Raw genomic sequence first — 14,877 nt, forward strand, 5'->3', positions numbered from 1 at the left:
GTGCCCAAGTGGCGGCCTCACTCCCCTCCATTTCTGAGGGGCGGCCGATGCCCCCCACCACCCAGGAACCATGTGTACCAAACGGGAACCTGCTGGGCCCCAAGCAGGAGAAAGGGCAGCTCTCTGCAGGAAGCAATGTCTTCTCTTGTCAAAGAGAGGATGAGCACGAGGTTCTTGGTTGAATCTCCACGTCTGTTGGAAACTCCTCAAGGAGTCAAGCTCTGCAGCAAGAGGACAAGTAAAGCCTCCAGGCTCAGAGCCCCCTGCCCTCTGCCCCCTGGCACACAGGCTGCCTGGTAGACCGGGTGGTTCCCCACCCTTTCTGTGCCACTGAACTACAGAGTGACCTCAGGCAAGTCCCTCGACCTCCTTCCCTAAGCCTGTGTGCTCATCTGGAGAACGGCGCCAGCGGCCAGAGCCCACAGGACAGGATCCCCACCACTCGCCAATGCAGCTTCCCCCTAACCTGATTAGGGCCGGTCCTAACTCCAGCACCCGCATCAGCTCAAGGCACCTGCTCCCGTGGCCCCACCCAGAGCCCCCGGCTGATGCCAAGAACACGCAGGATTAGGATCAGGATTGCCCATTGGACAGACACATCTGCACAAACCACTCGAGAAGAGGAGCAGGCATTCTGCCTGTTCCAACTTCAGGAAGCCTACATTTCAAAAGCAGGTCCTCCCGGCTCTAACCCCCTCCCCCCTCCCCCCCCCAGCCAACCAACAAGCTGCACGTGCAAAAGGCATGACCCCAGCTGGGCGAGGCAGGCTCAGAATTACCTCTCTCAGATTTTGCCCCTGCAGGGGGTGGTTTTTTCTGCACTTGCATGGTTGCTTAAAAAGAAAAATCCACAGAAAGCCTCGTTATCATCAAGCTTGAAAAGGCCTCAATGAGAGTTTTATGCAGCAGGTGCAGGGGGGGTGGTGGGGGGGGAAGGTGGGAATGGGGTCAGGGAGCAGGGGCACCGGCTAGCAGGAAACAAGGTCGACCTGGGGGGCCTGTCCTCTCCAGGGCCGTTAAGATCCAGAGAGAAACATGGGTTCTTGCTTCTAGTTATGACTCCAGTTGCATGAATCAACTGGCATAATGTAAAGTGAAGAAATGCAGGATCAAAATCATATATGAAATCCAGTCAGGAGTCTGTGAGTTCCCCTTGTATCATATGTACTCTATACATGAGGAAAAACCCGGGCTTCCCTGGAGGTCCAGTGGTGAACAATCCTCCTGGCCAATGCAGGGGACACGGGTTTGACCCCTGGTCCAGAAAGATCCCACATGCCACTGAGCAAATAAGCCTGTGCTCTGCAACAAGAGAAGCCACTGCAAGGAGAAGCCCATACACAACAACCAGAGTAGCCCTCACTTGCTGCAAGTAGAGAAAGTCCGAGTGCAGCAAGGAAGACCCAGTGTAGCAAAAACATAAATAAATAGTAATTAAAAAGATAAATAAACCCTATGGGAGAAAGTCAACCAATGGGCCTTAGTGAGCGGGTATCCATGCAGGCCCCACCCTACAGCAACCTCGCTAAACGCCACGGCCAAGATATGCAGGAGACCAGGACTCTGGGCAGCCACCTCTGGGGCCAAGGAGCAGCAGAGACCCTGGGGTGCTGGCCCAGGCCTCACACATAGGCTGCCTAAGACCCACAGGCCCCCTGAGTGCTGCCCTGGATCACACCCTGAATCATGCACAGGCTAAACCCAGGTGCCTGGGACAGTCAGTCGTCAGGGCAGTGGGAAGGGTGGACTCAGCCTGGCTGTCCCCACTGGAAGCAAAATGGCTCGACTGAAGCCGTGGCTGGTACTCAGAACCCAGTGGCTTTTACTCACAGGAGCCCAGGAGACGGGCCCAGCCTGTGAGTGCTCAGCTAAGACCCTTAGGTTCTGTCAGAAGGTCCCTAACATCCCAGCAAGTTAGCAGGCGCTGCCCGCTATGTGAAGTCACACATAGTGTCCCACCCCTCATTAGGGGCTGAAAATCACCTCCCAGGTGGCGGGGAGCTGGGTGTCGCGGGATTTGAGAAGCTCAGAGAAGCCCCTTCTCCATCAGTTTTTAGTCAGTTATTAGTATTTTCCTCATGCTTAAAAGTCTGGTGAGACTTAGTCATGCAAACTCTCAGAGCCTCGATTTCTTCATGGTAAAAAGTGGGGATTCAATATCTAGCTCAGAAAATTAAAAGAATTAGAAAATGAACATTTGATGCTTCCTGAACCACAGGCATCAGTTGGCTACCAGAGGTTAACCGTCAGGGCCTCCGTGGCCAGCTCTCCCCATCCCCAACCGCCAACTAGGATTCCAGAGGAAGCCCTTCTCACCAGTACCTGGCGAGGTCTTCGGGGTGGGAGTGGTTTTTGCTGGAATCCGGGTGGCGTTGGCCTGGCCTTTCTGGCCTGGAGGGGCTGCTCCCCGGGGTGTGGCAATCTTCGTTCCAGGCTTACCATCCGCCCCCTGTAAACCAATGCACAGTAGAGTGTTTTTTTTTACAACTGGGAAGGGTTTCTGCCACCTGGCATCAATGCCAGCTCCACTCTACCAGCTTGACTCAAAATGAGGCTATGATTGGGGTGACGCTCTGCCAGCCAAATATAAGTGTCCCTTACCATGACAAAGATACACAAATCCACAGCCCCTCCTAAACTCCTGAGTACCACTTCCTCCTGGACGAACTGTTTATATGAGTAACCTGCACAAGTGGAGCCAATGTATTTCATAAAAAGTCAACAGAGCTCATAGCAATGATCAGAGTCAACATCCACCAGTGTCGGCAGGCAGGACGTCTGCAGACTTCCTACACCATTCTCTGACTCTCTTAGGGGGGTTTATCTGCCTGCTGGTGGTTGGTTTCAGAGGCACGTGGAGACAGTTTGTTGAACCTGACCGAGAGTGCTAAGCTAGTCCCATCCTTCCATTCTCTCTCAAACAGGTCTCGGGGTTCAGTAACGCCTCAGGTGTGCTAAGAGCCCTTGGCGGTGAACACCAGCATCAATTAGCAGATGGGCCAAAGGTGGAGCACAGGTGCACAAGCAGGGTCAGCTGACCGGGGGCAGTGACCTTGACACACAACACAAACTCAAAAGAGAAACTGACGTGACCCGGGGACCACGAGATGGTTCAGGAGGGAGTGAGCCACTGGGACAGGTGTGGGTGCGAGGGCTGCTGTCCAACCCAAATGAGGGCAACCCGGGAGCATCCCCGAGTTACTAAAGCCGGGAACAGACCAAGGAAACCCACAGTGATTTTCAAACCAGGGTCCCCTCCCGTGCCTTACGGGATGACGGGGAGTTGAAAAGGATGGTCCTGCGCCTCCTTTCCCCTGTTCTAACCAGAGAATTTTAACTGTTTTACATGATGCTTCTAGGTGAGAGCTTATCTAAAGAAAGGTCTTTGCGTCTAGAAAAGCATACTTTTGAAAACTACAGCAGAGCAGCCTGATTCTTTCCAAAGGCGGGTTCCTCTTACCTTGACTTTCATCTCCTTTGCTCCAGAATTGCCAGTTCGGGGTGTGACAGAAGAGACGTGTTTAGGAGAGGAAGATGGCTCTGGGCACACGGCAGGGCTGGAGGGTTTGATCAAAGGGTCTGAGCTACCAGGAGTGGGGCGTTTGGGGCTAAGGCAAGGCCTATTTTTCAGGGTTTTAGCGGAAGAAGGTGTGGATGGCTTAAACATAAACATAAATAAAATCAAAATAAAAGTCAGCACATGGGAGAAAGGTACAAACTGAAAAAGGACACTAACTAAAAACAAATAAGGCAGGTAATGGTTTAAAGGCATGATCTCCAAACCATGTGGATCATTCACCCTTAACAGTCCTTATCAGGAAGACCAGAAAGTGACCATGAACTTGCAGTCATTCATCAGCTAATGCATATACTACGATGCTAGCATATGACGTACATTATGAAACTTACATATGGCAGAGCTGGAGAAAATGACAGACGTGTTGGTATGTTCTTTCTCCAGCCCACTGGATCTATTTCAGCTCCGCACTTTGGAGACCACTGGTTAAAAGGTGGCTCGCACCCAGAGAGTCAATGGAGATCGCCAGAAGTATATGATTCTTAGGATGTTTCTCCAGAAAACATCTCCAGTGTGTCATGGGTCAGCAGTGCCCCTGGTTCTGCTCAATTCCAGGTGGGGAGCTCATGCTGGCCCCCTAACCCCTCTCCCTCTTCCACTACACTGATAGAATCGTCCTTGCCAACATCAGGACTGTACCTGATTAGGCAGGTCTTAAGGATTCTGTCTGATACCACTTAGAACACACACACACACACACACACACACACACTGACTTTCTGATTAAAGTCTCAAAACTAAACTGTCTGGTAAATCTCCCCCCACCCAATATTTTTAAAATTAAGTTTTCTTGGAGTGTAGTTGCTTTGCACTGTTGTTAGTTTCTACTGTACAGCACAGTGAATCAGGTATATGTATATATATATATATGCCCTCTTTTTTGGATTTCCTTCCCATTTAGGTCACCACAGAGCACTGAGTAGAGATCCCTGAGTCACACAGTGAAACTGTTAGTTGCTCAGTCGTGTCCGACCCTTTGCGACCCCATGGACTGTAGCCTTCCAGGCTCCTCTGTCCACGGAATTCTCCAGGCAAGAATACTGGAGTGGGTTGCCATTTCTTTCTCCAGGGGATCTTCCTGACCCAGGGATCGAAACTGGATGTCCTACATTGCAGGCAAATTCTTTACCATCCGAGCCACCAGGGAAGCTATACAGTAGGGTTCTCATTAGTTATTTTATACATAGTATCAATAGTGTATATATGTCTATCCCAATCTCCCAAAGTCTGGTAAATCTCAGTCAGGCCACTGGTTACTCTTGAGTACGATCTACCTAATGAAGTAGCCTAGGTGGTGTAGGTGGCCAATGGGAAGGTGTCTGTGAGCTGGACGACCTCACAGAGAGGAGAGTGTGTGAAGGAGGGTGGACAGCACCTTGGACTGGGATACATGGCCCTGGTGGAGGAGGCTGGTCTGGGAGTGGGAAGGGCCATGCCTTCAGGAATAAAACCAAGAGGCCAAGTCCAAAGGTGTTCCAAAGGGGAAGTCAGAGCTACAGAGGAGATTCCTGACCAGAGACTTGTTCATTACCGAGATTCACCACTAAGGTGGCTGAGGCTCTCTCTGCAGCCAGCCTTGGGAAGGAGTGTAAGAGGGACGAAGCAGGGGTGTGAGGGGAGCGATGCGGGCTGAGGCCCTGGGGCTGCTAGCAAGAAAAGCTGAGGGTGGGTACTGGCAAGCCAAGCCTTCCTTCCCCAGCTTCACAAGGTCCCCTCCGCTGGCATTGCTCCCTACCTGGCCAAGTGGCCTAGGTTCGTGACAGATCTGACCTCTCGCTGCGAGGCTGTGAGCAACTCCAGGGCAGGGACAGCTTAAGAATGGATGAATGAACAGAGAACAGGATTCCCCTGAATGGGCATCCCGATTGGCAAGCAGTTATTGCAACTCCCTCCCACCCTAAGTCCCTGCAGTAAGTACCCTCAGCTGCCCCACTGGGGTCCTGTGATGGCGAACCCCGACTTCCTCCAGGGCAAGCACTTTGCGCAGCCACCCTCAACACACAAGACCAAAGCCTAGGGCTTGATTCTGTGTCTGGGAACTCCATCAGTCCTCCAGGACGGATGAACACCCAGGAGTTTCAGGCAGCATAGATGGGGGGCTCTTGGATGCCTATAAGAAAAGCAGGTCTTCATCTGGGGCCCCAGTGAGGTTTTCCTGGAAAAACATCCCTGTGCAGCTATGAGAGCTTTCTCCAAGCTGCCCCGTCATGGAGGAGAGTGCGCTAGAGCTGACAGGGAGCGTGAGAAGGACCATGCGGTCCTGGGCGCAGTTTGGGTGGTAAGCAGGCTGCTTGGTTTTCTGGTCCTTGGTGGGGGAAGATCTTAAGACTGGCTGGCAGGATTTCAGGACAGCTTCTAGGGCACCAGAGCCCACGTGTCCACTCAGCATGTAGGGTGTGTATCAGGCTCCCCTCCTCTGGCCCGCCTCAGCCCTACCCCAGCTTGGCAGCAACCGAGCCGATTTGCTCAGGACTCCCAAACATGTGATTTGTCTCCTCCTCTCCCCACACCCCCCTTTACCTCCACTGATCCTACTCCTCAGGATGTCTCTTCTCACCCCTAGTCACCAACCCCCATCTTCATCTCTCCTTCTCAGTCTGCCTCACAGGTCCTCCCTTCTAGGGCTTTTCCAGAACCCTCCACTTTAGGTTGGATATCCCATTTTTGCTCAATACTCCCTCAGCCCCCTAAGTAAATGGTATTTTCTAGATAGATCTTAACTATATCTCTCTGTGTGTATACAGATATATCTTTGCTGTGCCTAGACCTGTAGTGGGAAGCATAAAATCCAAAATTCACTGCAGAAAATTCAAACATACTTTCATTTACTGTGAACGTCTTAATTCAAACAATGCTGGTACAACTATAATTAGGAGCATTCATTCATTCATTCATTAACCTGCTGACTGCCCTTCCCTGGCAGAAGTATCCAAGGATGATGCTGGCATTTTAAACGTTTGTATGAAAACGCAAAGCGCCGTGAATGACAGCTGTACCTTGGGAACCAGCGATTTCCACGTGTCACATACAGAGATCAATTCAGATACAAAGAATGGCTTCTTGATGAACTTGATGGCGGCAGAGCGCTGCCATGGTTTTCTCAGCTTACCTTGGTTTTTTTGTCATCGGGTCCAGTCCCATCTTTGCCTTTACTGACCATGCGAGCTGATAAAATGCAAAATGAGAAAGCATATTACATCCGTTAGCACAGCTCACGAGAGCCCAGTGGAGGGAAAGTGGTTTCTCAGAAACTGTGCGATATGTCTTGTTCAGTTGGGCCAGTGGAAACCCGGCTGATTTCTTTCCCCTTGAATCTGTTAGGTGTCTCACTGTTAGTATCAACACAGCACACTGGGGTCATTGCTTGCAACACCCTGACAAGAGTGGGCAGCAGGCTGGCTGAGGGCGGGGACATGCATAGGCGACGCGGAGGAAACTGTTATGGGTACACGCTGGTACAGGGGCGGTCAGGGAAGGTAGACGGCGCAGGACCACCTCTCACAGGCTCTGCCGGGGTCAGCCTCCCCCGACTGGGGCCAACCCTGCTCCAAGGAGGGGCATTTGGAAGCCCCAGGGCTAAGTGCAGGGCAGGTCAGCCAGGCTTTGGCCCCTACAGGACCCCTTGCTCATATTGTCACCCAAGGACCAGGGGGAGTGGGCCGCTTTCCCAGAACCTGCCCCGCACTCACAGGGGCTTGGGTGACCAGTCCTAGTTGGCTCTCTGGCAAGTCCAACCCACCCCTGGAGGGCCGTCTCACCACTTACAGACTCTCCCAAGGGGGACTACTGCTTGTCCTTTCCCCAGATTACCAACAAACCAGCTGCCATCAAATATCCTATAGATCGGCAGTCCTCAAACTCTTTATTTCATTGAAGATGATTTTTCCACGGACTGGGGGTGGGGAGGGGATGGTTTCAGGATGATTCAAGTACATTAGATTTATTGTGCACTTTAAATCTAATGCCACCACTGATCTGACAGGAGGTATTGATCTGTAGCCTAGAGGTTGGAGACCCCTGCCACAGATAATCTCTGGATTTTAGGACCAAACCATTGACAGATTTTGTGTTTGGAAAGCCATACCCCTTGGTGAATCCAATCCGCTTGTCTACCAACGTAACTTCTAACTCACTCTTTCCTGCTATTGGCATTCATTATTTAAAACTGATCATAGGTTTTCATCTGTGGCTTCAATATTTTATTTCCTCTGCCCTAAGGACAGTGAAAGCATCTCACTGGTTCCTGGAGACCAGATTTCTAGAGTGACCAGCACTGATGATCTAGCCCAGAGATTTTCAAACTCTGTTATGCAGCAGAACCAGTGGGAGACATTCTTGAAATACAGAATCCTGGGTTCACTCTGAGACAGTAGCTGAAGGTGGGGCCCAGGAACTTGCATTTTAATAAGAGCCCTGGGTGGACCTGATTCATATCCTTTGCCCCGATGACCATCATCATCTATATCACAACAAAAGCATCTGCTAGATCTGCATTTCCCAAATTGGGGAAATGGCTACTATGTATCCTTCTCAGAGGGTCAGAAAGTACATTACAATATTTAAGGCTCTGACAAGTTCCCCACAGCAAACTCCATTTAACTTTGTTTCATCTTTTTTTCCCCCCCAAACTAGATAATGGAACTCTTTTTTCCCCCTGGACATATCTATCAACATGCAGTGGATCAGCATTCAATATAAAACATATCAGGAAACACTGTTGTCATCTGTCAAGTCACAGTTACGTGTCCCATATTAGTTTGGAGTTTAGGATATTTTAAAGTAGGATTCTTTTTCGGTCTTAAATTTAGAAACACAGGTTCCTTTATCTATAACATTTCAAAGTTTTCATGACAACATTTAACAGATGTCTGCAATTAACAGTTTAAGTAGCATCAATTTCTGGGCCCCACGATTAATTCTAATATGCTACAGGATCTAAACATATGAATACAGCTGATATGTGGCCATGAGGCCTCCTCTGTCCTCCACCCGACAGGACACAGAGACCCCCACCCTTGGGAACCTCCCCTCCCATTTCTTCAGCTCCTGAAAGGCTGCTGTGGTCATGCTTCCCAGGTCTTGAGACAGGGACGGGGCTGAGATCCCTCCCTGCAATCCCAACAGGGGGACTGCCCCAGCTCTGCCAAGGGAAGAAGAAGAAGGGGTTCCTTCCACGAGGAGATTTTGTTTCTGCTCACTGTCTCTTCTGCCACAAGGCAGACAGAATAGGGTAGAGTGGTTGTTGGGCCAAAGGCTCAGCATGGGCTCCGGGTTACCTCCAACGGGGGTGTGTGTGTGTGGGTGTGTGTATGGCCTGCTGCATGTGAGGTGCTGTACACGGACACAGTCGCAGAGGACAGACGTGTGTCCTCTGAGTCTCTGGGCTGGGAGGGCACACCTCAGGACCTGCTGGAAGGTGCTTGTGGGGTAGACGGAAGTGCCTTTCAAAGTAGACCTACTTGGGTTCCAAACCTGGCTCCATCACCTGCTACTCAATGACTTTCAGCAAGATATTTCACCGCTTGGAGCCTCAGTTTTCCCATCTGCAAATCGGGGCTAATTATGCCCACTTGTTGGGAGGGTCGGGAGGGTCCTAGACAACCAATATGAGACACATAATGAGCCCTCCGAAGTGGGAGCAGCTGCTATGCTCTTTGTGGAGTGCAGCCCACCAGCCTCCACTGGGCGGAAGAGCCTTGCAGAGAAATCAAGGGGCCAGAGGAGTGAACGGGGCAGAAAGCAGTGGGTGCAGGTCTTGGTGACATGCGCGACGGCGGGCAAGCGTGAGAGGAACACGAGCTACCAGCGCCTGAGGGACGGGAGGTGGCCGGGAAGGCGAGCAAAGGCCCAGGTGGCTGGTTGGTGGCTGTCCCTGGGGGCCTCAGAAGCGGCAGGAGCCAAGGAGGAGCTGGAAGCTGAGTGGCAGTGCCTGCAGCCTGGGTGGCACACGAGGTCGCCAGGCGGGAGCGAAGGAGCTCAAGACACAGACCTTTGAGTTGAGGCACCCGGCTGACGGGCTTCCCTGGCAGACCAGCTGCAGGCTGCTTTCCAGAAGGTTCTGGAAGATCAGTCTTTTTTGTGTCCTCGCCCTCAGAGGGGCTCCGGGGCTCTTGCTCCTCTCCAGGGGCCCCAGGAAGTGCAGTCCCTTCCAAATCCACCTCCGAGGGGGGTCCCTGATCCTTCTGCAGGTTGGCTGTGATTTCCACGTGGAATGTGAACTCAGGGGACCCGCCGCGCCCTTCTCCCGGGGGCCCCTCGCTGGGCCCGTCGGGCTCTGGGACCCGGGTGTCTGCAGACGCTTTAGAGAGGAAATCGACAGGAAGCGGGATGGCACCCCCGGCTGGGGACCCCGGGGTTCCAGGGGCTTCTCCGGAAACTACCTGCGGAGCTGGCCCGCCTTGGGTCGGGGAGACCTGGGAGGGTGGGGAGTCCTGGGGCGAGGACTCATCAATGTCCCGGTCTTCATCCACCTCCTCACCCCCCTGCCTCTCTTTGCTCTGTGCCCCCTTCAGAGGCAGCCCCTCCTGGGGCAGGCCTCCCCAAAGCTGGCACTCTGGTGGCTCAGAGCCGCGGCTGCCACCCTCTGCAACCTTAGGTTCTGTCCCTGAAGACTGGCGTGTGGCCTCTCTGGGACCTGCGAGCACGGTGGGGGCCCCAAGCATGTCAGATGCGCGCTGGCGGGTCAGCCCTGAGTTTCCCGGCTCCACAGCCTCACCTCCATGGTGGCCCGGCTCCCCGAGGAAGCTTGCCTGGACAACCTTGGAACTCCCAGGCTCCGTCTGCTGACGTCCAGGGGAGGGGGGCTTTGGAAAGGCCAGGCCCTCCTCAGCCCGCTGCCCTGGTTTTGGTCCCCACTCCCAGTGGGGCTCCTGAGGGCCTCCTGGTGGAGGAGGCGCTTGGCAGACGGGATGATGCTGGGAAGGGCGAGAGGTCGCCAGGACGGGAGCTTCGGGCTCTTTCTCCCCCAGAGGCAGCTCGGAGACCCCAGGAGCTTCTTGGCCGTGTGCAAGCTGGACCTGAGAGCTAAGCCCATGGGCCAGAGGCCTCTCAGACGCTTCCCTCTGCTGACCCGGAACTCTCCTCTCCTCTGGGTTTGAAGAGGCAGCAGCAGCAAAAGGTTAGCAAGAGCAAGTTAAGTGTTTTAAGAGAGGGACACATGTTTGAAAGAAAAAAAGGACGTTTAAACAGCATCTCAAGCCCACCTACCAAAGGAAAAGGAGCCCACGCTCTGAGCTCACCCATGTTGCTTTTCTTTGCTCAGAACGAAACAGCTCTTGGTAAATCTGCCAACAGTTAGCTGGGTGACCATGGGTGAGCACCTCCTGTCTTTGAGCCTCAGTTTTCTTATCTGTAAAAGGGGAGCTTAGACCAAGACCCCGTCTAGTGCTGGTGTTAATCCTCTGCCTATGTTGGGTCTGGCTGGGCTCCGAGCATCCTGCCATATCCGGGGCTGCCTTAGGCTAACTCCACCAGCAGCAAAAACTTGTCCTCCTCTCCAGGGACTGTGAGCCTCCTGAAGACTCTGGCCTCTAGGTGGGACCTGGATGGGGTGCAGGGAGAGTCTCCTTTCCTCTCCTTCTCTCTCTGGCCCCCCCTTTTGCCCAATAAAACCAGCAGGTACCTGTAAACCCACCCTGATAGATTTGGAAAACCCCAAATGCATCATAATCAGGGCTCAGTCTTTACTAACTGACCTGCCATGAGACCTCTACAAACAGAAACACAGTTCAGGTTTATCCAGATTGTGGATTATGAACAGCCTTCCGCACGAGGTGAGGTGACCACCGTGGCAGTTAAGGTGGTCTGCACGGCACAGACGTGGCCAGCCCTGCGGGACGACTGCTTCACCCCTGTCACACCACCTCCCGTGTGCCAGCCCAGTGGATGGGGGGCACACTTCCCTTTTTTCTGCTTCATTCATGCCGCATTTATGTGAAGTGTTAGTCACTCAATCGTGTCTGACTTTTTGTGACCCCATGGACTGTAGCCCACCAGGCTCCTCTGTCCATGGAATTCTCCAGACAAGAATACTGGAATGGGTAGCCATTTCCTTCTCCAAGGGATCTTCCTGACCCAGGGATCAAACCTGGGTCTCCTGCATTGCAGGCAGATTTTTTACCATCTGAGCCACCAGAGAAGCCCCGTATTCACATGAATCCCTCCTTAAAATATCTGTGTATTGAGGACAGGAGATTTTTTTTCTATTGGTTCTCCTAATATCCTATATTTTTTCTAACTCCCAACTCTTCAAACATCCTACCTAGTTCCAGGACAACTTTGCAGCTCTCCTCTAAATAAACCCTGGAACTACAAAGGATTGAAAGTCTTGGAAGAGAAAGAGACTGGATGAGGGGAGGGGCGGGAGGTGGAGAACACAGGGGTCCACACACGTGGCTAACACATGATGGTCCCTCTGGTCCCAACTCTAGTTGGAGTCTGTGGAGCTGCCCGGCAGCCCCTTATCAGAAGGCCAGCTCTCTCAGCTCCCACCCCTACGCTGGGGCCATGAGTTCATGGTCTCAGTCATCTTGTGTTCCTAGCATAGCCCCAGAGCCTGCCACATGGCCAGATCTACACATGATGTCATCAGGGAAACGAGCTGATTTCTGCCTTCCGAGGGGTCCGCAGGAGACTCTCTGGGGCCCTTGGTGAGTCTTGGGGATGAACAGACCAAGTGACAGAGATGCAAGAAACCAGCTGGCAGGAGGCAATCTGAGCCTCCTCACCCCAACTCCTTCCTAACCCACCGCTCAACAGACCCAAAGTGGCAGCAGCTACTGCCACTTCCCTACACCTCTCATCAGGCCAGGTCTCCAGCACTTTCTGGAAAAATCTTTCCTCCCAGAGCTCCCTAGAAATTGCTTGTGATGTGGATGTTACTGTTACACTGCAGGGCTTTAAAAGACCCTGACTGAAAAAGAGACCAGGGCACCAAACCTGCATATTAAACATACCCTGAAAAGTTATCGATATAGGATAGTACAGCATGTGTGTGTGTGTGTGTGTGTGTGTGTGTGCGCGTGTGTGAGGAACCTGCCATCATGCTATTACTCTCCTGGAGGAAGGAGCTGGGCTGGGAGAACATTCTATTCAGCTCCTAGAAGACTGAAAAGTGCTCAGAAACTACTGAGTCGGCCAAAAAGTTCATCTGGGTTTTTTCATACCACCTTATGGATATCATGAAAAATATGCAGTATTTTTCAAGCCAAGACTAAAGGTAGTGATCATCAGGGGTGGGTCCAAGGTAAGCAATATTTGGAGAAACACAGTTGGGTGGCCTCAGGAGTGCAGATGAATTGTGTCCCCATACTCCCTGGGAGGCCTGGTCCTGGTGACACTCCCGGAAGGAAAGTCCACTCCTGGCGTGAGCAGGGTGTGGGGTGGGCAGGGCCCTCCCCACACCCTGCTCCTCTCGGCCCCTCGAAGCTCCATCCTGAAACATCTTTGCTCTCTTAGTCCTTCATGGACACAGGCTGCCAGAGATTTTCCTTCTGCCGCAGGAAAACAAGGAAGAGAGAAGAGCTGTGCTTCTGTGTACATGGTTCTTCCCAAATCTGATTGCTTTAGCACATAACAGACTGCAGGTCTGTGGCAGTGAGATGTTTGTGGATCACCAGGGTGTCTGGATTTCCCAAGGCCCCACTGGAGGGAGCTGGGCTTGGCCATTTGGATCAGCAGCTCCAGATGAGACATTAAACACTGGCCTGGGCAGCACAGAGGTAGAAACCTCCACATGTATGCAGATTTGGTGCCAGCGTCCCATTGCAGGTGCTCTCTGGTGTTCGTCTACATAGCTCTGTAATACTAAGCCAGTGCTGGGAAAGTTAAAAATTCAGTTAGCCCCAAAGTAAGGTTTCTAGGAAAGCTGTTGGCCTGATCTTTTTGTTCCACGGAATATGTTTCAGGGACATGGAGACATAGCTTACAATAAAAATTTGTAAGAAAAACTCAAACTCACTTCTTTTTATGGAAATAGATGGCCATTTCCAGAGGTTATAAAAACCTCTCATTTTACCTAAAAGCTAGAAATAATGACCTAAAAGAAACAGGAGGCAAGATTCTATTTAACACACAGACTGAGATTCCCCATTTATAATGATTATCGCTTCTACTATTTTTTTGAAGCTCTTTGTAAGCCTAAGAATGAAAACACGTCTTTCCATGCTGTGTGAGATGAGAAACACTAGCACGCTATGGGGCAGAGAACCCTGGGAGTCACAGAAATGTGTCGTTAGGCTTCAAAGCACCTCAAGGAGACATTTCTTCAGGGCCCAGAGTCTCCCTAAAGCCAGATGGCTCAGCGGCAGTGCTAAACACTGAACAAATCCCAAACCACTTTGTGGGGAAAAGACCAGTGACTTCCCAGCTCTCGTACAGTCTAAAAGCTTCCACATTATACAGCATACTCTCAAGTTCATTTATGCAGCCAATGACAGAAAACAAAACTCAGCTAGGTTGTACTGGAGGTCTCCATTTCCAAAGATAAGGAATCTCTAGGATTTACAATTTAAGTTCTTAAAAACATTTATGCTCAGTGATCATACGAAACTGTTTTTCTTAAGCACAGTAATTTTGGTCCCTGAGAAGAAAATCACAATAAAATCTGAAGGCTGCACAGAAGAAATAGTTTGGTGGCGACAGAGTTGAGGCTTTGCTCCGGGGATGGGCCAGAGGGCTGCCCACGGGGAGAATCACTCATCAGACACATTTGTGTTTCTGTTGGTCACTGATGCTCGAGTTCCCAAGCTGGGCAAGGCCAGCTGCTTTCAGAACAGCAAACACACTGGGAAGGACTCAGAAATGACTAGAGAGAGCGAAAGCTCTTCCTCTACCTGAATAGCCCACCTTCAGTGAAAAACCAGCTCCTAAAGATCTGGACCCTGGAATTCAGGCCCAGGTCCAAATTCTCTTCTCAGGGCACGGTCCATCTGAGTGTTGCCACCCCCTCTTCCCAACCCCCCATGTCATGTGTGGCAGGCAATACCAGCCCACTGACCTTGGGTCACGTGTCCGGCAGCTTGGTCTTCCAGGTTGGACGTGTCGCCAATGCCTGCTTCTTCAGCTGGTTTGTGTGTCAGCAAATGAAGAGGATAAAAAGCAGACACAGTTATTGTTTGCTAGAAACAGAGCTCCCTGCCCCTCCCAACAGGTTTCTGAAGTGCTGTGCCTCTGGCTCTTTTGTGCAAACGTGACTGCTGGGGATGTGGATGAAAACAGTCCACTAAACACCGCCCACCCCCAGCGCCCACACACCTTCAGGCAACACAGTCCGGTAGGAAAGGCCTTCCCCACAGTGGGCC

The 14,877-nt window shown here is 51.8% G+C and overlaps 1 protein-coding gene across 47 annotated transcripts in view; it reads right to left on the bottom strand.

The window, feature by feature from the left end:
• Nucleotides 1-14,877, bottom strand: part of MAPT (microtubule associated protein tau) — a 119,441-nt gene that overhangs the window by 22,617 nt on the left and 81,947 nt on the right. For 11 of the 47 annotated variants that reach the window (XM_086357199.1, XM_086357190.1, XM_086357192.1 and 8 more), the window contains 3 exons: nt 14,574-14,639; nt 6,687-6,742; nt 2,323-2,449 (listed from right to left, as the gene is read on the bottom strand). In XM_086357199.1, the coding sequence (XP_086213325.1) occupies nt 2,323-2,449; nt 6,687-6,742; nt 14,574-14,639 (249 nt within the window). Of the gene's footprint in view, nt 1-779; nt 834-2,322; nt 2,450-3,460; nt 3,659-6,686; nt 6,743-9,566; nt 10,665-14,573; nt 14,640-14,877 lie in introns of all 47 variants that reach the window. The other 36 variants (XM_086357179.1, XM_086357184.1, XM_086357177.1 and 33 more) reach the window with 9 other exon arrangements.

Source organism: Bos grunniens, chromosome 19 (genome assembly GCF_055505025.1).
Source record: "Bos grunniens cultivar Pamir isolate PY7600 chromosome 19, Bosgru_T2T1.0, whole genome shotgun sequence".
Lineage (NCBI taxonomy): Eukaryota > Metazoa > Chordata > Mammalia > Artiodactyla > Bovidae > Bos > Bos grunniens.